Source organism: Heliangelus exortis, chromosome 1, assembly GCF_036169615.1.
Source record: "Heliangelus exortis chromosome 1, bHelExo1.hap1, whole genome shotgun sequence".
NCBI lineage: Eukaryota > Metazoa > Chordata > Aves > Apodiformes > Trochilidae > Heliangelus > Heliangelus exortis.
The window spans coordinates 136,781,459-136,802,542 of record NC_092422.1 but is presented as its reverse complement, the minus strand read 5'-3'; the positions used below and the strand labels follow the sequence as shown (position 1 = coordinate 136,802,542).

Below are 21,084 nucleotides of genomic sequence, written 5' to 3'. Positions count from 1 at the left end.
CACAGCCTGAATTCAGTAGGAGGTAGCTGGTGTAGATGCCCTGTGTTAAAGGTGATCAGTACAAGAAGAGTTTATTACTATTGACAACATGTTAAAAGGAAGATGATTTTCTAAACTAAAACACCAGAGGGGCTGTACATTTCCTACTTTAAGTTTCCAGATCCATGTAGGCCTTTTTTCCTTCCCAGTGCTCTAAAACTTTTTCACTTTTTGAACTTTAGAACATGTACTGTCATTATTTCTTTTCCCTGAAGATAATAGAATTTCAACTGGACTAACAATAAAATAGTATTTTTAAACTATTTCAGGGTTATATTTAATTTATATCCTACAAAGTGAATTATTTTAAAATGGTGAGAAAAAATTATGTAGCTAGTTTAGGAAGAAGAGATTCATAACTTTTAGAAGGCAAGAAAAGGGGTAATAGAAAATTCATAACTGGCTTTTTAAAAGCATTTGCAAAGGATAAAAACGTAAAACAATTTAAAAATCTAATACATGAAAGCTGTCTAGGGACTGACTTCAAATCATCACAGACATTTATACCACATGGACAAACCAAGCTATATAAAAAGCAATTGTATCTCCTAGCTAACAACAAAAAAATATCTGTTAATGTCTCAAAGATATGCAATAAAATTCATGTCAGAAACACAGTAATCACATAAACCCACATCTAGAGCTGTATCTTAACTGCTTAACACTTTACTGCACAATAAAATGCTTATGAGAGTTGCTGACAAAGCAAGGTAAGCACTAGTTCTACAAAGTGCCTATGACCAGGTCTGAAAGTATCAGTAAAAAACAATCACTGGGCTTTCTTGGGCACCTTTTATGCTTCTGCTTCAAAACATGCTTACTCCTCTTTGTGAATTGGAACTTCCTTTCTGACACCTTGCAAAGGGTTCTATGTATTCCATCCTTCTCCCTCATTGTCCCTGAAGGCTTGGACAACAACGAAAGGCCATCCTTTACTTCTCAGATTTTTGGAGTAAACCAAGGCACAATCAGTTTAGGGAACCTCACTGCTGACTCATATAGGCCAGAATATTAATTTCTTTAATTAATATATTTCTAATTACTCAACAAAAAACACTTGTCTATACCTATCAGTTAAATTTTTCAACTTTCTCTTCTCTGTTTCTTTTTTGTCTGTCCTGAGCTCTCTGCATGCTTCATTTGAAAGGAGCAGAAAGTCACTGCATGTGAAATATCACTTGTGAGAAACCATTTGGAAAAGAATTCCTTTCTCTACACAGGATTTTGCCCTTACCCTTTTAACCAGATACATCCTCTAAGCACAGAACCAGAATCTGGTATCTTCTCCCTACAGTCATTTTGCCATTTCTCTTGGGCAAATGAAACATGAGGCCTAAGCAACAAAGGTAAAATTACCCTTTAACAGTAGCCAAAACTGACAGTATTGCGTTTATGAACAGTGTTGCCTTTACAGCCCATTTTCATGACTAGGTATGCAGGACTGATGGGAAATGGCCCATTTTTAACACACCTCATTCTGAAGCTGACACTGAAATGCCACAGTCATTCTTCATGTATAGTTAATGGCCAGCACTAGAACAGACATCCTGACCATTTCACTGCAATGAAAATTATATCTCTAGGAAGATGCCTTCAAGGCATACTTGGCTGAAAGAGCCAAGGCACTGCATTTCAGAAGCAGAGGAAAGGCTACACAGAATGAATGACTGAGCAATGAAGTAAAAAATTGCATTCATATCTGGTTCTACCTATTTGACTGGGTTTTTTTTTTAACAATAACATCACAGGATCAGGCAAGCTCTGATTATGTATGAGCGTCTGCACGTACACATCTAAAATATTTGCCAGCAAAAGTGCATTTGTCTCAATCCTGAAGCTTAAAACTGGATTTGACCATCACAATGAAAGGGTGATAACACTGTCTGACCTCTGCCTGACCTGCTGCCCTCCTTGTGGATCCTGACTGGCACTGACTGCTGAGAAAAACTAAAAATAACCAGCTTGTCTCATACATTGTAATAAGGGCAAAGGGAAAAAAAGAGGTGGCATAATTGAGTTTATCCCTGTTCACCCTCCTGTCATCTCCCCCTTATGTTTTTTCCCCTTGAGAACAGAGTTTGTCGCAGAAAGCACAATTAGCAGAGATGATGGGAGCCAAGAACTTATTAATGATTTCATACTAGTGTCAAACTGGTAATGAGTTTGGCGTTTTGCAACAGAAGATGGAATTGGATGGGAGATCCTACTCCACAGAGGATGGCATACTTGAGGATGGCACCAGATTGCCACACGGAGCAGAATTCAGTTTGTATAGGTTGAATTAAGCCCAAGGCAGGGATACAATCATATAGACCACAAAAATATAAAGCCAGAAGATATTTTCTTAATTCATACTTTACGCTTTGCTTCTATGTGGCTTCTTTTTATTTGTTTGGTAGTTTTCTTGCCAATCAAGTTTTTCTAGTTGCTAACTACCCAAAGGTATGTACTGAATGTATTCATAATCAGTCTTGCTCTGCACGTACCAAATCATCCACTCCTGGGGTCGGGTCACCAGCCATACTCTGTGTCTGGGCATCGTAAGTTATTTCCCTAGAAAAAGATAAATCCCATTTCCCAAAATTACCTAGTAAATCCCAGGAGAACCCCTTACACATAAATTGGTATTGATTAAAGGACAAGAAAAAAATACACTGAAAAGAAGAGGTTTTTTTTAACAAATAAGAGCAGCTGTGGAAGCTCAAACACTTTGGCTGGTAATTATTGTCCACATGTTATCATTATGCATGAGTTTCTCTCAAGGTCCAATACTAATCACAGCACCAGAATAGGTAGGTTTTTCAGTTTTGTTTCATGGGTGTCATCTCTGAATCAATGGCTCTTCAGTGCCATCAGTTCTTCACTGGTTAATCATGAGCCATGTCAAAAGTGTAGCAGGAACTGGGTTAGGAAAACAGGTGGTGATGCATCCATACACAGAGAAGTCAACAACAGAAGGTAAAGCCAGGCAGAGCAGCAATGCATACAGAGACTCCCAGGAGAAGAGAAACATGACTCTGCAGGGCTTGTGTACCAATGTCTGGGATTATTGCTCTGTAACACAAATGGTTATAAAGGTATAAAACAGTCCAGAATTTCCAGGCACATTCTAGCACTGAATGACTGAGAAGAAGAGCATTCAGAGAGCTTTCTCTCAAAAAAGCTTTAACCTTTTTTTTTTTTTCCCCCCCCTTAAGATTTGGAACTGCTCAAGATATTTAAAAAAATAAAATCAAAAGAAATTAATTGGAACAGGTACAACAAGCTTACTTTCTTTTTCTTTTTTAGTATTCTCTACCAGTGGCACACGCTACTGAAACTTCCGCTCTATTTGCTTTTGCACTCAGGCAGTGAGAACCTTCAGCAAAAATTTCTCCTTGTTATGTTTTTATCTGGAAGTGTGCTTAAGCTTTTGGATTTGAGCTTCAGAAATTCTGGCACCAGGGCATTCTTCCCTTCCCACTTAATCCCAGGAAAATGAATGAAGTCACAAGGAACAAGTCAGTGCGGCTCCTGGGCTCTTGCTCCTGAGAGTCCAGCTCACATTGCAAGGATTCTTTAAAAACTGGCAATGCAGCTAATCCCAGCACTGCCAAAGCCCTTCTTACTCCCACACCATTTGAATAGACAAAAGCCTTAGTTATTCTTAACCAGCAAATTAATACTGAAAAAAGTAAGTCAGCACAAGCAGTTCTTATGAGGGCTTTCTCATCTAGAAACTAAAACAAATCAGCAAAGTTATGCATTTATAAAATATTAGAGGCTGCACAGAACTAAAATTTTTGCAAGTTCAGAGAGCTGCTAGTCCAACACTCATGGGTGTGTGATACCTGATAAATAGGGAAGTTACATGATGATGCTTAACCTGGCATGGCATCCCAGCCCAGCGTCCTGCATCATGGGGTTGAGGAACTTTCTGAGCTGGGCCTGGGTCTTCAGGCACAGGCAGCACTGATGGCCCTGTCCTCCATGACATTTACCTCACTCTTGTTTAAACCCAGGTAAGTCTCTGGTGTCCACAAGCTGTCCTCTCAGCACGTTCTCATAGAATACCTTGTACAGGAGGGTGCATAAAAGGGCTCTGACACATTACCTCAGCACAAATAAGGGGTCATTATTTCACAGATCTTATGTAAGAACAAGTACTGCCAGATCCTGTTTTGATTACTTACTGCCCAGAGATTACAGAACACAGCTGAAAGTACACCCTCTTTTATTTTCTATTTGAGGCCTTGCAAAGGACTCTTTCTGAAAGAAGGAGGTGGGAATCTGGGTGTTTATAATAAGGCACTCTATTTATGCAACAGCCCCTTGGTTATGCTCCATCATGCCGCCCGTCCTTTTTTTGACCTCCCTACTGTCCATTGTTTGACTCTGTTATTCACAGCAGAGCTAAATGCCTGAACCTTGCCAAAGAAAACAGTGTCATGCATGTGTCAGATCACAAGTTTGAATCCTAAGTCATTGTTCCAGGCTCATTAACCGGAAACACAACCAACCAAAGCCGATTTGGGTAGCTTATAAGTGTATCTGAGGGCAAGAACAGCAGAACAAGGAGATGAAGATTACACTGAGAAAAAAATGCCACAACAAAATGGGTTTGTTCTGCACCATGGACCTTCCCATTCTATTACAGTTGGCACTTATGAGGTGTATGATACTGGAAATACAATAATTTTGTGAGCAATTATAGGATTATAGCAATTTAGGATTAAAAACCGTATTTCAGGAAATACAAGGGTGAATCTTGCAACTGCCACTTTTGGTTTCACCTACAGGAACGAGTGGTCTGTTGGCCAATGCATGAAACAAGAACCTCAAGAAAGGGTCTAGTGGTAACTAAGTAGTAGATGAAGCCAAATGGCAGATGTATAAAAGTAAACATTTCTCTCTTAATAAGGGAAATCAGAAGCTGTCTACATAGGAAAGGTCTTGCTGCCTATACTTGAAGTTCTTTAGCAGATAGACAGTATCAGGCTACTAGAATATCTAGTGCTTTCACAGCATGAGGAGAGATTTGAAGGACTGCAAGTCACAGCTTGCTCTTTTTTTGCTCTCTCCAAGTCATAAAGAAAGTCATTTTGTTTCTTTTCAGAAGTAAAGTTTCCATAAAAGGGAAAGCAAATGGACAGGACAGAGAAAACCATTTAACAAGCATATGTATCTAACTCCACAAAATAAAACCCTCACAAATCCACTGTAAAAACTACATGAAAATTAGTTGAGCAGTTTTGTCAGGACACATTGATGACAGCTGCCACAGTTTTGTGCCCTGCAGTTGTGCCACAAAGTCAGGCTTTACACTTCAGTGTGGTCTGCTGCTGTTTTTTCCTATCTCAGCCAATGATGACAATTGTCACCAAACCCATCTGCACACTCCCTTCATTGCCTGTGAGCAGAAGCTCTGCAGTGGACCTCTTGCACAGGGATTACACCTTGGCCCACATCAGTCTCAAGTGACCAGATTGAGATGACGGTACAAGAAATAGCCTGATATGATGACCTTTTCTTCATCAAGTTGTCAAGCACTGGAACAGGCTGTACAAGGAAGTGGTGGGAGTCACCACCCCTGGAAGTATCCAGACGATCTGTATATGTGGTACTTGGTGGTGCATGGTTTAGTGGTGGACTTGGCAGTGCTAGGTTAATGCTTGGAATTGAAGATCTTAAAAGCTTTTCCAGCCAAAATGATTCTATGATTCTATGAACACAATGTGAATGACATTGCATGTGTCAGTGTCAGAAAGAAAGAACACAGCAGGGGTTAAAGGCCGATGGGAAGCAGAGGACACCACCATAAGGGAGCCGGTAAGATCATGAAGGATGTTGTAAGCATTGTCACAGCCATTTAAACCACATCACTGCCATGGCTACCTCTCAATGCACACTGACTGGTTTTGTATTCTGTGCATGAGAAATATTGGACAACTAAGAGGGGAAGCAAGCTAGAACATTGAAAAGAGCTCACTCTAAGATAGCTTTGTCACTACGTCCAGGCTGCCAGAATATGCTTCCCACAGGCATATGGTTCATAGCAGCTATTCTTCTCCTGGACTTGTCATTTCCTTCTTTCTTCAACATAGACTTGGAGAAAGTTACCTGACTTGGTAACCCAGAGGTCAGCAGTACAACCACTAGCCACAGACATGGGAGCTGTGGGCCAAAGGCCAAGCTCTGAGGGATGGAAGCAGCCTTTGCTGAGGGCTCTCGCCCCACAGAGGAGAGGCTGAGGTCCTGGCCTCTGCCCCAATTAATGTTTAAGTATTTCTTATTAAACATTAATTGAAATAGGGACTAGAACTCGTTCTCTATTCCCTGCTGAGTGGCTCAGCCTTTAGGCTACAGTCATTCTTGTGAGGTTGCTCACTCTCTCTGACCCACAAAATTCTATCTCCCAACAAAATGGAACAGCTTCATCTGAAGGAAGGAAGAGCTGGGCAACAGACTGCTAGGGCACTTTCTTCAAAAGGAGAAGTGGATTCATAATCCCTCAGACAGAGAAGAAATTTGAACCCAAAATCTTGCCACAGTCAGAGAACCAGAGAGGAGAAGGACATCACCAGGTGGTGATGTCTGCTAGGGGATCTCTTTAGAGAATCCCAGTAGCACCCATAGCTACACTCAATATCTAGCAACAGTAGATAGTAGTAATAGACCTCCATCCAAGCCAGAGGTGCTACTGAATGTAGCTGGAAACGACCAACAGATGGGCAGAAGGTTGTACAGGTGGAAACTAAGGCACCTGATGACTGCAGAAGCTGCCAGGAGTAGATGACAATAGAATGTGTTAAGGATCTCAGTTTTGGACATAACTGCACCTATATTAATTGGGAAGCACTATGTAACCAAATCCTGTTATAGTCTAACCCTAGGGCAACAAAACAAGAACGTGAAATTGGTGTGAGTATTAGCTAGATACGTGTTCATTTTTGAAGTTTTTAGGCTTTATTCTGAATTACCAAAAATGAGAGAACTCAACTCTTCCGAATAAGAATTTCTAAATAGGAAATAGTCAATTAGAAAATTTTTGAAGGTGTATTCAGTAGAGAAATTCCAGTTCTTAGTATTTTTAAGATAAAAGTCAACTCAAACACAATGTCTAAGTTTTTTCCATTTCTCGTATATTTTCAGAATACAGATTAGGCCACTCTAGTATGAGGCTGGATTTCTGAAATGGCCATACCTAGCAGTGAAACTTACAATTATTCACCAAGGAGAAGTGCTCATGCTTTGCACCATACATAGGATCCTCTCGAAAAGAGCCCAAGCTATCACACCCATATATTTCCCAATTATACAAGATCTTTGTATGGCTGAAGTGAATAGAAGTTCATCTATTGATTTCAAGGGCAGCAGAGCTGCACAACTTCACCTTAGATTTTTTTTTTTTTTTTTTTCAGCTGCTTTGAGCACATAGTATCTCACCAACGTATAGTTTTCTCCCAACCCAGTTTTCCACTGCCTTCCTCCCTGCTTTTGTCCTCTGGAAGCCCAGGTGTGTTGCCACATCCCATTAACATTGCCATCACATAAGCCTCTCTGTTCATCTGTTATATCCTAAGAGTGCAGGTACCCAGGTGTGAATTTCTTTCTGCAAGCCGAGCAGCTGCTGCAGTGACATTCAGTAGCATGGACTATTAACCCTTTGCTTCCCAACTTTGTTATTCATCCTCCTTTTCACTAGTCTTGTTGGGAACAAAGACCTGACCCATAACTGCCAGCCTCTTCTACCCATGCATCTACACACCTTGCACAACTCCTAATCCTTGTCAAAACTCAAACCATTCCATGATCTTTCACCTCCCCCTTTATACAGTTCACCTGCTTCCCTTCTTTGTTTCATGTTCTTCTGCCCATCTCCAAGGCACTCACTCTCCTTGTGAAGGATGACTGTGATCTCACCACAGGAACTTTCTGCTCCAGCTTCTGAGCTGCATCATTTCTGCTTGCATAACCCCCTCTGTCAGTTATCAGTGATTTAATCTTCTTTATCCATATATGAAGTACTTATCATTACTGTAAGGACAGATTTTTCAATGGCAGAAATGGGAGAGCCAGCCACTCATGTCCCAGTTGTGAGTAAACAGTGTTTTTAAACAGGAAAAAACAAACTCTGGAGAGTCAGAAAATGAAAAAATATTGCATTTTTTTTTCCTTAATATTTATTATGTCATCAGGTGGTTTAAAAGGGACAAATTGAGCTAGCAAGCATATGGACAGGCCACCTACAATAAACCCAGTGATTCATAACATGCATCAAATCTGGCCTCTACTAAAAATTGTATCTCTGGCCTCACTTCTAAAATCAGTGTATTTCCTGGTTCAGATTAGAGAAATTTTAAGAATTTCCATATAATGTTCTACATCCCCTGTGTGAGAGCTTGGTGCAGAAAAGGAATGAAATGAGCTATCTGCCTCCCAAAAAAGTATTTTATTATAGTTATGATTGTTAATAATATTCCTATCCAAAACTCTAGGGTTTTTATTACATCAAAAATAATGCTGCCGTTTCACTCTTTTGATCATTTAAACATGAATCTAGAAAGCCATCTCTGTGCAGGGATTCTTCATTCACCCTTCAGCATCAGTGTGAAATAAATACTTAAGTTCTTAAAAATATGTCTTTTTCTAGTGATGAGCATTGAAATCAGTTTGTCTGCTTTCTCATACCGAAATGCATAATCTCCAGAGACCTGAACCTGATACCTTCCCTTTCATAGCAAAAGGGATTCAGGTCAAACTGCCCTGCCCATGTTAGGTGTGACCATATGGTTAATACTTGCAAAAACCACATAAATTTTTTTACTCTGTCACTATGGAATTCCCAAGATCACTAAAAGCCATCAGCATTCATGTGAGTGTGTTCTGACAGTTCACAAAATGCTCATACACATTCATGTGACTATAGATTTCTGTTCCAATTCAAAAAGAAAAACCTATTTGGAAAGGAACTCCCTTGACAGGCTACAGAATGGAAGAGCACTGACTAAGTTATTTCAAGGTCTGTTACCAATAAGAGGGGCCACTTTTTGAAAACCTAGCAATCACTCTTCAGTATAATGAAGGTCTGAGTGCACAGATAAAGTACCATGAATTTCTGTTGCCTATGCAAAAAATGCCATTTCCAGAACCACAAAGCAGTTTTCCAAACCTTTTATATGAAGTCTGAAGTGAATGATTACTTTTTGGTTTAGCTTATAAGATAGCATCGTAAAATTTAAAAAACAGCTATAAAGTTGTATATTCTCTTGGGGAGAAAGGGGAGAGCCAGGGAGGGCAAGAGACAGAACACAGTCAAATAACTTGCATCCAGAATCTATCTTTACATGCCTCAGTACAGTGGCTAACATAAAGACCATCCTTTTTCTCTTCCACTCTGTTCTCCCCTTCTAGCTAGAAAGTAAATCTAATCTACCTGTGTAGATTCTAACAGCTTCCTCCTAACAACTATCCTTACCCCAAAACATTCCTGACATTTCACATAAAGAATGGGAGGTTTTCATCTCAGTGGTTGTCAAGATTTGTAGTAAGCTAAGTCTGCCTTTTCCTACCAGCAGTTCCCAGAAACCAAGCAGTTCATAAATACTTACAGCAGAAGGGCATTTCATTTCTGCAGGCACTTGGACATCATGGTCTTCGGATTTATATGTTTGGAACAAGGTATACAGAGCTGGGTAGAAGGGTGAGACTCCTTTGAGCACAAGGTGAAATACTAGTAATTCTGTGTGACAAGATCCATAAGAGCCTGACACAATTGTCAGTCACCCTCTCTCTTACTATATCCAAGTAATTAATCGTAATAGTTTCTAGTGTAAGCTTGGTAATGAACTGACTGCAGTAATTCCCTTTATGTTTAAATACATTGATTGTAGTTCCATGAAATAAAAGTCCAGCATAGTCAAGAACTTTATACTTGGGGTCTGACATCATTTTCACAATTACAGTTTATCAGCCTTATTTTTTTTCAAGTAAATTCTCTTCCTGCACTTTAATTAACTACTAGGGCTTGTTTCTGTTTAGCATTAGAACAGGAAATAATTGCAGCTGGTCACACACAGGGGGTTACTATTATCTTCAAAGAAATGCGGCCAATCAATATTCTATGGAGGAAAGGTACTGAGACTGCCTCCTGATTAACTTACAGATCAATAATCATGATATAAAATGGAAGGGAGGCTTGCATTTGAAGGAATCCCAAGGAGAGTCCAGAGAAAATAACTGAGTAAAAAGACCTATTTGTATTTTCTCTAACTTGGTTGTTCATTTGTGACTGAATGTCATTAGGATTCTGCTTGCCTGCAAACTTTAACTGAATGGTTAGGTAGCTTCATCAGCAGCTGGCTGCCTGCTACCAGAGAATCTTTTAGGAAATTATTTTAGCCTGAGTAGAGATAAACTTGATTTTACTTTGGGTTTTTTTGGGGTTTGGTTTTTTTTTTTTTTTGTTAACCACCACAACAGCAATTACAGACATCTATTTTGTTTGGATCTTGAGAATACATTTACTTCTTACTGAAAAATGACTTGCATTATGGGCAAGTCTAGTGCAGTAAAGAATGTTCAGTAGGAGAGGACTCAGTCCCAGGGAGACCTTGTCCCAGCTGTTTCTGTTGGTTATGAGGATGCTGTTCCACTCAGCTACAGAAAACAATCTCTATTAATTTGTTAAATTCACATGAAATTAGCATTTTGCAGAATCACGTAGGAAAGATCTTTTCCAGCAGTTGAAAAGTGAGGAGGGGACTTAAGTCCAAGCATTCTTGGGGAAAGTAGGGAAGATGTGGTGTTACTTCCACATGATTGGGGTTTCTTGTCTTCCATTTCATCCCAGTTTGTGCTGGCCAGCGTGGCCAGACACGTGCACCTGAAGGAGTGTATATGAAAAAGTCAGCAAGAGCCAACTTCCTAGCAAAACTGAATGAAGGAGTCATCTTCCTCTCATGTATGGTCTTGTGTTGAGCTTTGCTACGTAGAATCATTTTGGTTGGAAAAGACCTTTCAGATCACTGAGTCCACCCACTAACCCAGCACTGCAAAGTCCACCACTAAACCATGTCCCTAAGCACTCCACCCACAGGTCTTTTAAATCCCCCCAGGGATGGTGACTCCACCACTTCCTTAGGCAACCTCTTCCAATGCCTGACAATCCTATCAGTGAAGAAATTTTTCCTACTACTCAACCTAAACCTCCCCTGGCAAAACTTGAAGGCATCTCATCTGGTTCTATCACTTGTTACTTGGATCGTGCCAACTAACTAGAAAGGGTAGGTGAGCAATCTAAATGAGCACTAACTGAGATATGGAAACAATAGTAAGTTAAAAAACTCTCTCTGAACTTCCAGGTATCAAGTCAAATTATTAAATATTACTAATTTTTCCATTGAAATTAAACAATAACCACTGTGTCCCATGTGGCAAATAACTTCATTTTCCTTCCTTTTTCTCTACAGGAGAAGAAAACTGATGAAAACTTTACCTACTACAAGCCAATCCAGAAATTATGTGAATGTTGAGAGAGGAGTTACACAAATATCAGAATTGTTCAGAAAGTGCTTATGTAAAATTCACATACATGCAGGTGTTTTAAAATACAATGCAAAATACTGAGTACCTGGGAAGTTATAAGTTCCTGAATAAGGCTGTATTATACTTGTAGAGGGGGGGTTTTGTTGTTTGGAAACAAAAATTATGTTTATCAGTCATATTTTTTTTTCCTTTCCAAACCACAGGCCTCTCAAGCCAGGAAGTTTCTGGGATGATCACCGATGAGTAGGTGAGGTTTTTTTCACTTCTTGTAGTATTTTCATTACTTAGATCCACACCATCTATGACATTGAGAGAAAATTTTCCCCCTTGCTCCCTTCACACCCTCCTTTACCTCTTTCAAGTCTTTCAAGTCTTGGAACCTTACCTCTTTCAAGTCTTGGACAATAGCAGTGAGTCTCTCATTCTCTGCCTGAACATTGGTGACCACTGCCCTGCTCTGCTTCAGCTCGTTCTGCATCTCCAGAATCTTCCCCAGGTAATAAGCTTCTTTTGATGCAGACTCCTGCAGGAGAGTCTCCTCACGTGTTTCACCATCTTCAGCCACTTTTCGGTGAATGGAGAAGGACTGTCCAAAGGCCTGCAAGAGGAAAACAGTGCATGCTATAAAACTACTGAAGCCCTAGGAAAGTGATTAGCAGTAATGAGCAGCTGCATAGCCAGCAGGAATGAAACAGACCTCTGAGTCCCAAACCCTGACCTAGTAACTACTGCCTTAGCAGCTTCCCACCATCTCATTTAGCTGAAATGAAGCATCTTGAAGCTGTTCTTACTTGTGTTACAGATTTATGGCCCCCATCCAGGTGCCCTCCACTGAGAGCAAGATGGTGCTCTGCTAACTGTCCATTAATTAGCGTCAATGTTTAATTCTCCACCATGAGGCCAGCTAATAATTCGTCAGCTCCTTTTTTCACTAGTTCTGCAAAATAAACATGCAGTTGGTTTTGTTTTAAAGAGCATAAAGAGCTGACAAATCTTTCTAATTTGCTTTCCGTTTTCAACATTAATTTATTGTAAGAGATGGCTTCATGGTATAGAAAAATTTTCCCATAACTTTTAAGAAAGATAAAAGTTATGAATCTTGATGCATAAATTTACGATGCATAATCAAGCAGTGGACATCTACACTGCTGATAAGCTAAACACAGAGTTTGACAGCCCCCTCATTTAATTTGTACTCAGTGTTATCTGCTTCCCCTGAAAACGAACTACTTAAATATTCAAGAAGTTCCTAATCATATAGGTAATTTTCAGTGGTCCTCTTCTTGTTACTGGTTGAGTGATCAGTTTAATAATGCAGTATTTCTCAGTGACAATTTCTGATGTTATTTTGAACAGCTACAAAATGCCCTGGAAGAAAGGAAATACAAACCATAACAGTAAAAACTATTAAAGACAGAAGGGAAAAACTTGCAATAATATAACAATGTAAAAAATAATGTAATAAAAGTAAAAATAGTAATAAAATATTAAAAACATAAAAGCTAAACCTGTTTTGTGTGGATTACCTTTAGAAAGACAATTGGTTATAAATGACATGGTCTAATTCTGGAAAAAGACAAAAGAAGGCCTCTAATGTTAATATTTAGCATAATCTGTGCAAGAGCTCTTTCATATATCTTAATTCAAAGAAAGTTTGTTTGAAAGACCGTGATTGCTAATTTCTGTCCCCAATATAGGAAAGACAGATATAACTCATAGCAATATATGTTCTTTCAGTAGGATATTCTCCCCAAAAGCCTAATCTGTACACACTCCTATGAAACCACAAAGCAGACTGTACATTTGCACCCACTGTAAGCAGTGGCTTCCTTTGCCTTCCCATCAATACTACGTGGCAAATGGAATCCATTGATTTACTGTTGCTACTCACAGTCTTTCAGAACACATTCTAAGTTTTGCTGGCACTAGGACTGAAGCAGTCCCTTAAAAACTTCAAAGCAAAAGCCTGTTCAAAAACTTTTTAGCTTTTAAGTCTAGTTCACTTACAGAATCCTGTGAACTCAGCATTAAAGGATTCTAAAAATATTCAATAATGTATTAACCCAGCTGTCTTCTCTAAAGAGTGCAAGTTACTGAAATAGCAAGCATCAGCAACTTGCCCAATAGGATCTTCCAAATAACAAGAAATTCAATTTAATGAAACTGTTCGCTGTATCTGTGATCCTAAGAAGACTGTCTCAGGAACACTGCTAATAAATTATAACTTACTCTATATAGTTATATTCAATGGCTCACTGTTCCTAATTTGAAGCTGAAGAAAAAGCACCAGTCTAATAAAGACCCAGCAAGACAAGTGTAAGGGCCATATGTCCAGGGGAGAAATCAGAACACAGCAGATTGGACTGACAAGGATGGAGAAGCTCATGAAGAAGTAAGCTGGAGCCTTTTCTACCAAAGAGCTCTAGTCAAAGCACTATGAGTAAATCCAAGTACACAGCATTTGTGCCTTCCAGGTACATCCTATCTTTTCCTTAATATACTTTGAAGGTGCATTTGAACATGTGTGATATTTGAGCATGGTCATGAATACAAACTTTTGGAAGGGTGCATAGCCTACCATAAAATTACTGGTTACTAATATTTCTTTGCACCTAAGTCTACAGAAAATGTCAGAGAAAATAATTCAAACATTTTTTCCTATGAGACTGAATTTTAACTTATGTGTGTATCATATGATTAATTTTCATTAAGCTGCTGCCAATATTCAAGGGAAGAAAAGTAAGGAAGGGTAGTTCTCTTTCCATATCAATGGAAGTTATGAAAATCCATGCAACAAGGTGAGGGACATCAGATGTCTTTTCATTAAAAAGCAAACAAAAAGTCCTGCTTCTGTATTTCAGGGTTTGTATAGGACATCAAAATTTTAAACTTTCCAGATGTACCCACTAAAGGCCTTCTGTGAGACTGACCGCTTTTATTTAAGCCTTATATATCAATATATATATCATATATCAGTATTTTTCACCTGATAGCCAGTTATTTGTTCTATTTTAATTTCATGTTTTAAAAATTTCATAGAATTTTAAAATAGCTTGGGTTGGAATGGACCTTAAAGATCATCTAGTTCCAGCCTTCCTGTCAAGGACACTTCCCACCAGACTAAGTTGCTCAAAGCCCCATCTAGTCTGGTCCTGAATGCTTCCAGGGAGAGGGCATCCACAATTTAATTAATTTATCTACTTATTTATAAAACCTTATAACCTATAAAACCTTATAACCTTACCATGATATTTCTATTAAATTTGCTCACTTACTTCACTGAAGCCATCCCAACAGTGGAAGAAGTTTATCACCTGAAAAAATGTTCAGGTCAACTACCTTTCTAAGAGGCATCAAAGCTGTCTTCCAACAATCACAGATTTCCAAGCCTGGATGTGATTGTACACCTCAGACCACCACTTTGCACAAACACCATGCTCAGCCAACAATGTGAACATGCTGCAGCCTGGGAGAGCTGGAACAGACCTCCTCTTCAGCCTTCACAATTACCTCCTGAATATGTTGGACAGGAAAGAGTCCAAATACCCTCAGGAGCTGGGAAATCCACATTGCTAAGAGCCAGTAGAGGATGAGTTACAAATTGTAGGAGCATTTGTCACAAGCACAGGCATTTATATGTGAGAGCTGGGTGCAGCTGGCATTGGCATCAGGTAAATGGGAAAGGGAAAATATCAGCCTGCTATGGAAGCCTGACTGGGGAAGTATCTTTCCTTTGTTACCACATGACTCCAAGGGAGAGGAAGAAGAACCATGCCAACACAGAGCAGATATTCCTTGTGCTCGCCTTTGGAAAAATATATCAATACTTTTGTCAGATATTCAGAGTGCAGATACATAGTTTGGTTCACAGTCTCTTGGTGGCTCATAATTTCAGCAATCCCATTGCAGAAATCTTCTGACAAAGCACATCATCCAAATTAAAATCTGGATTTGGGGGGGAGGGGGGCAGCTGTATAGCCCTTTATGGCTTCTCTTCCCTTGAGAAACACCTTCCCAGCATGGCAAAATAGCTGAAGTCAGCTAAGAAAAGTTCCTTAAGAGAAACCAGTCCAAATTTCCCATTATACTAGTCCCATCACTTTGCTCAAGACTTTTCTTGAAAGGATGGTGTAGATTGAGTTAGGAGATACTTTACTTATAAATTGCTCACAAAATCTGAGTAACAAGATACTATTAAGCACACTCTATATATTCTGAGACCCAAGCATTGTATAACACTATTATGATATTTAGGGGTGTCTTAAAAATTTTGAGAGTGAGAAAGTAATGACCAGTATATGTTTGAGTGTATGATAATGGCAGCGGAGACTGTGCACAGGGAAGAGGACAGCTGGATCATGGAGAAAGGTGTCACTTGGAGGAAAAAGACATTTGCCATTGAACTCTAAATGACCCCATTGCAAATGGAAATTCCAGTGTCAGAAGCAATCCAGCATGAAAGAAATAATGCACTGAGCAAAATGGGCACAGATTTGTAAAAGACCAATAGAAAAATATGATTGTTCCAAAAAGATACAGGAATATTTATAGGACAAATATAAACTGCTATGAAAAGCTAATGTGCAGTAAATGACATTAAGTGATATCTGTAAAATGAAAATTGCATTTGAAACTTTTTTCTGAAAGGAAAAAAAGAGAAGCTAGATGTCTAGTCTAGGTGTAGAAAGCATCACTTATGCATAAGATGAACTCAAAACATAAGCAGGTAATAAAGAATGCTATTTCTGAATTTTGGTTTTATTTTTACTAGCCACCTCTTGGGACAGGAATTCTTGAGTGTTTGTTCTGTTTGCACAAAAACCTCACTCTTCTAGTCTGTGATGATTAATAAGCAATAAAACAGGACCTGACTGCTACCAGGCATCCTACCTTTATAGCTTTGACACTTAATGTAGTTTTTCTGATACATAATGCAACACCATCCAACTTGTTCAAATTATTACCTTTTCCAGCTGCTAACTTGATGTAAAATGGAATGTATTATGTATTGGTTATGTCCACACTCGTAACACAAAAGCAGGGGAAAAGAAGTTTGGGATTATTATTATAGAAGTTAGGTTGCGTATTTCCTAGGCAAATGTTGGCACGGCACCAGAAATGGAAACCTTTTTACTAGAGTTGCCTACCTGGGGTTAATGTCAGGGACTGTCCTTATTTTGTGGCAAAACTTGAAGGTCTTTTTATCACTCAGTATTCCCTTGGTCACTTCTAATTTTGTGTCTCTCTTTCAAATAAAGAGATTCTATTTATTTATTTATTAAAGCTTACTATCTAATTTTCCTTTCTTCACAATTCATTAACCAAAGCTCAGCATTCTCTTGCATTCTCCTGCTAAGGAGCCAGCAGTGGCAGACATGGGCCTGCAAGGAAATCCCCTTTTAGACACAGCTGAGCAGGGGGTGAAGGGAGTGGCTGTGCAGGTTCCAACCTTTCCCTCAAAACCAGCTGTAAGATGTGTCTAAAGGGAACCACCTCATACTATTTCCTTAACTTACCTCCCGTATTTTACACCCTGCTCACCTGAACACTGCTGAATGAACCTGCACGTAGCAGTTTCTTTGCTAGTAAATCCAGGACAGCATCCCAAGAATCCCTGAGGCTGGAAAGGACCTCTGAGATCATCCAGACCAGCCTATGACCTAACACTACCACAGGTGCTAGACCATGGCACTAAGCACAGATCCTATGAGGAGAGGCTGAGGGAGCTGGGGCTGTTCAGCCTGAAGAAGAGGAGGCTCAGGGGAGACCTCATTGCTCTCTACAACTACCTGAAAGGAGGATGGAGCCAGGCGGGGGTTGGTTTCTTTTCCCAGGCAACTCTCAGTAAGACAAGAGGGCACGGTCTTAAATTGTGCCCGGGGGAAGTTCAGATTGGATATTAGAAAGAATTTTTTCACGGAAAGGGTGATCAGATATTGGAACGGGCTGCCTGGGGAGGTGGTGGACTCGTCGTCCCTGGAGACATTTAAAAAGCGACTCGATATGGCACTCAGTGCCATAGTCTAGTGACTGTGGCGGTAGTCGTTCAAGGGTTGGACTCGATCTCTGAGGTCCCTTCCAACCCAGCCTATTCTATGATTCTATTCTATGATTCTAAGTGCCACATCCAGTCTCTCCTTAAACATCTCCAGGGATAAGGATGTGTGTTTCAGCCTAACTTTCAGCCTCACTGGGGATCCCTCTCCCCGTGGCAAATGCTCAGTTCTGATCACTTGGCTGTTTGTCATTCCCTGTTCCCTCATGCTTTGGGTATGCAGGTTGCTCAGGGTCTGTGTTTGATTCTTGAAGAACACAGGAGGCAGCACTGAATCTAAACCAAACTTCTGGTTCCTGGCAGTGCTGCAGTGAGAACTACAAAAAAAACACCCTTGCAGAAGAGACTGATGGGTTCCAGCCACATTATATCTGTTTTCTTAAAAAGTGGGAAAGTTTTATGCCTCTAACCTTTATTAAGTCTTCATGTAGTTGACATGACCTCCTGATGCTGATTTAGGATGGCTGAGAGAGGTTAACAGGCTTCCTTTGGAAACCCATACTGAAGTGATGAAAGGCTTTGAATGCAAATAATAGGCATTTTTCAAAACACAGACAGATGCACGTTTAGTCAGACTAATTAAAGAAGAAGGAATTTAATAAGCATTGCATGCATGTGTGATGGACAGACCATGCAGGGAAGCAGATTGAAAATTTAGAAACAGATTGGGAACACAGCCTGAATCAGCATGCACATACACAAGCAAGAAAACTAGACCATGCACTTTTGGGTTGACAGTCTGTTCTTTTACAGCTATAGAAGTGTCCCATTAGACCAAATTCTCCTGAATTCAAGAAAGCAAGATACTGAACTTTCCTGCAGACAGGCAGAAGATCAAAAGATGCTGGATCTTATCATCAGTTCTTCTTTCACAACAGCAAATACAGATAGATCCTAGGATTAACTCGTCTCCTTGTCAAAATGATTATGAGATAACTGACCAAAATTTAGTGGTACCCAAGCAACTAAGCAGTGGTCATTTCAAAATTTCCAGACTCAAGATGATTGTTCTTATGCTCTGTGCCACATAAGCAGGATTTTTGTGCATTTGTGTTTCATGGGTTTATCTTGGTTTTTTGTTACTTTGTTGTTGTGTTGTTGGTTTTTAATTTTATTTTTTAATTTCATGTAATCACTTCGTAAGAGCCACCTTGGAGAAAAAATGCTAAATGCTTTGTACTCAAAGCAAACTGACAAATGGGGGTTTCATTATTTGTTTTCATGAAATTGGTCTGCCTTCTGAAAAAGGTGGAAATTAAACTTTCAAGGACAGTTGGTTTTAATTCATGCTTTGCTACAGACACTTGATATGACCTTAAGGGTATTGTTCTTTAACTTCCCATTTGAAAAACATAGAGGACAACATCTGCTACATGGTGAAAAGGGCTGCTACAACACAGCCAGTCACGATCTGAGATGCAATATGCTGTAGTTGTGAGCACAATATAGATAACTATGATAAATCTATTAATGTTACTTGGAAAACTATTTGATTACTTCCTCAAGGCAAAAAGCATTTAACTTTATTTGCAAATACCAGCTTACTCAATCAACCCGACTCAATAAAAATGCAAATGCTGGTGCATAGCAAAGTCATGTATATTAATATCTGCATGAGTGATTTAAGTTACAAAAAAGATGTGCAAACCAACGTGCTAGAGGTTTTATCTATGCCAGTAATACTGAGGACATCAGATACATGAAAAACCTAAGTCATGCTGAGGCCATTTACAGAGGCAGAACAGTAGGACAAATGTAAACAATTCCTAGTCCTTTCCCCCAAAGAAGCTTTGGATAAAAGCCTGCACAATGTAAACGCCTTCTGTTTGTTTTCAGTAGATCTCTACAGTGTCAACAGACCTGATGAAATTCATATATCAGATGCTAATCAGCAGAGCCTTCAAAAAGTACTGGGGGAAATGAGCATTTACATTCAATTTGGCTACGGACATGGCCCTGCTTCTGCAGTCCCAGGACATCCTGTGCTGGGTTCAATCACTATGCTACAGTGTGAGGCTTCAGGCAACCATGCTGATTTTTTTATAAATAAGGAACAAAAATATTCCTAAATGCCATGGTTAGGAAATATTTATAGACAAAAAAAGAAGAGAGCACTACCAAGAAAATGAACAGTCAATATTAACCTCCACTGTCCCTTAGCAAACCAGTAAAAGGGAGAGTGAATAAGAATGACAATTTAATTGCCTTCAACAGCACTCTAGATGAGGATTTAAATTCCCTGCCCTGAGCATTCCCTCCAGGCACAGAAAGCACAAGAAAGAGGAAGCTTGTAACAAAGAGCACCACTGATCTACAACGCAACTAATTAGGTTCATGCTGGTAATTTTAAAGCAGCTCTGTTCAAAATTATTATAGCAAATAATTAAATTATTTCTATAAGCAAAATTCACACATTATTAACTAACCACAATTTGGCTTTAAAAATTGCACCAATGTCTATATTGGTGTTTACATGAGCTCATACCACTATCAGGCCAACCTCCAGCTATTACAAAATTCTAATTAAAACCAATACAAGCATTACTAGAACAAACATAGCAGGCTGTAAGAGACACATGTTTTTCTAAAACAAAATGTTTCCAAAGTCTGAGATGGAACATGCCTTCCACAGAAACTTTTACCTTTGCAGTAAATAGTTAATATCCCTTAAGTTTTAGTTAAACTTAATGGATCAGTTTTTTCCTTTTCCGACTGCTTTTCTTTTTTTCTTACTATAAAATGACAGAGGTAATTGCAATGCCTTCTCCTGCACTTGCTTAAATAAAGCTGCAAAAAATGTGTGCCAAAATCCAATTCTTTAAGAGTTGTTGGCCTGCCAGGTCACTCAAGTTCCCCATTTGTAAATTCACATTCCATAATGAGAGAACAGGTACAATGCATTTAAGGAATGGTCTGAGCAAAGCCATGTTAGTAGTGAATAATGAGAAGACTGTTTTGAGGGCAATACTGTATGGGGAAAGATTATCTTCAGTTGTGGAGCTGGAAAGAACACAGGAAAAGAAGGAAAAAGTCTTTCATCACATCAAATTAGGACTATCTCAGAGCCACATATGAGGAAGCAAAGGCTGCATGCCCAGAATGTCTTTTCTGGAAGAGAAGGGAAGAAATAAGAAGTAAGGACATATTCTAGGCACAGATGCAGATCAAACAGTGAAGTTGGATGAAGCAAAAAAAAAAAAAAAAAAAAAAAAGGTAAGCTGCTTCTTAGGAGATAATGCTCTTTGCACATTAGAATAAAAAAGCAATGGAAAAATTCTGTACCAGTGTCTGCTGCAGATATATGGAGTGTGTGCCTCAACAAATGTAAAAAAAAATAAGTAGAAAACTACAATTTTATTGTCATAATACCAGGTTTGTGCCAATTTTCAGAACTACCTATGCACATGTAGGTTATCTGCTTAGTGACTCTCCTAAAAGCTTTAAACTAGCTGGGTCACATTTTA

At 39.2% G+C, this 21,084-nt stretch overlaps 1 protein-coding gene and 1 long non-coding RNA gene across 10 annotated transcripts in view; one reads left to right on the top strand and one right to left on the bottom strand.

Moving 5' to 3' along the window:
- The window catches only part of LOC139787651 (uncharacterized), a 376,416-nt gene that overhangs the window by 206,974 nt on the left and 148,358 nt on the right, over nt 1–21,084 (top strand). The window lies entirely within an intron of this gene.
- The window catches only part of BICD1 (BICD cargo adaptor 1), a 177,283-nt gene that overhangs the window by 80,182 nt on the left and 76,017 nt on the right, over nt 1–21,084 (bottom strand). For all 9 annotated transcript variants that reach the window (XM_071769256.1, XM_071769266.1, XM_071769275.1 and 6 more), the window contains exon 2: nt 11,951–12,163. In XM_071769256.1, the coding sequence (XP_071625357.1) occupies nt 11,951–12,163 (213 nt within the window). The remainder of the gene's footprint in view (nt 1–11,950; nt 12,164–21,084) is intronic.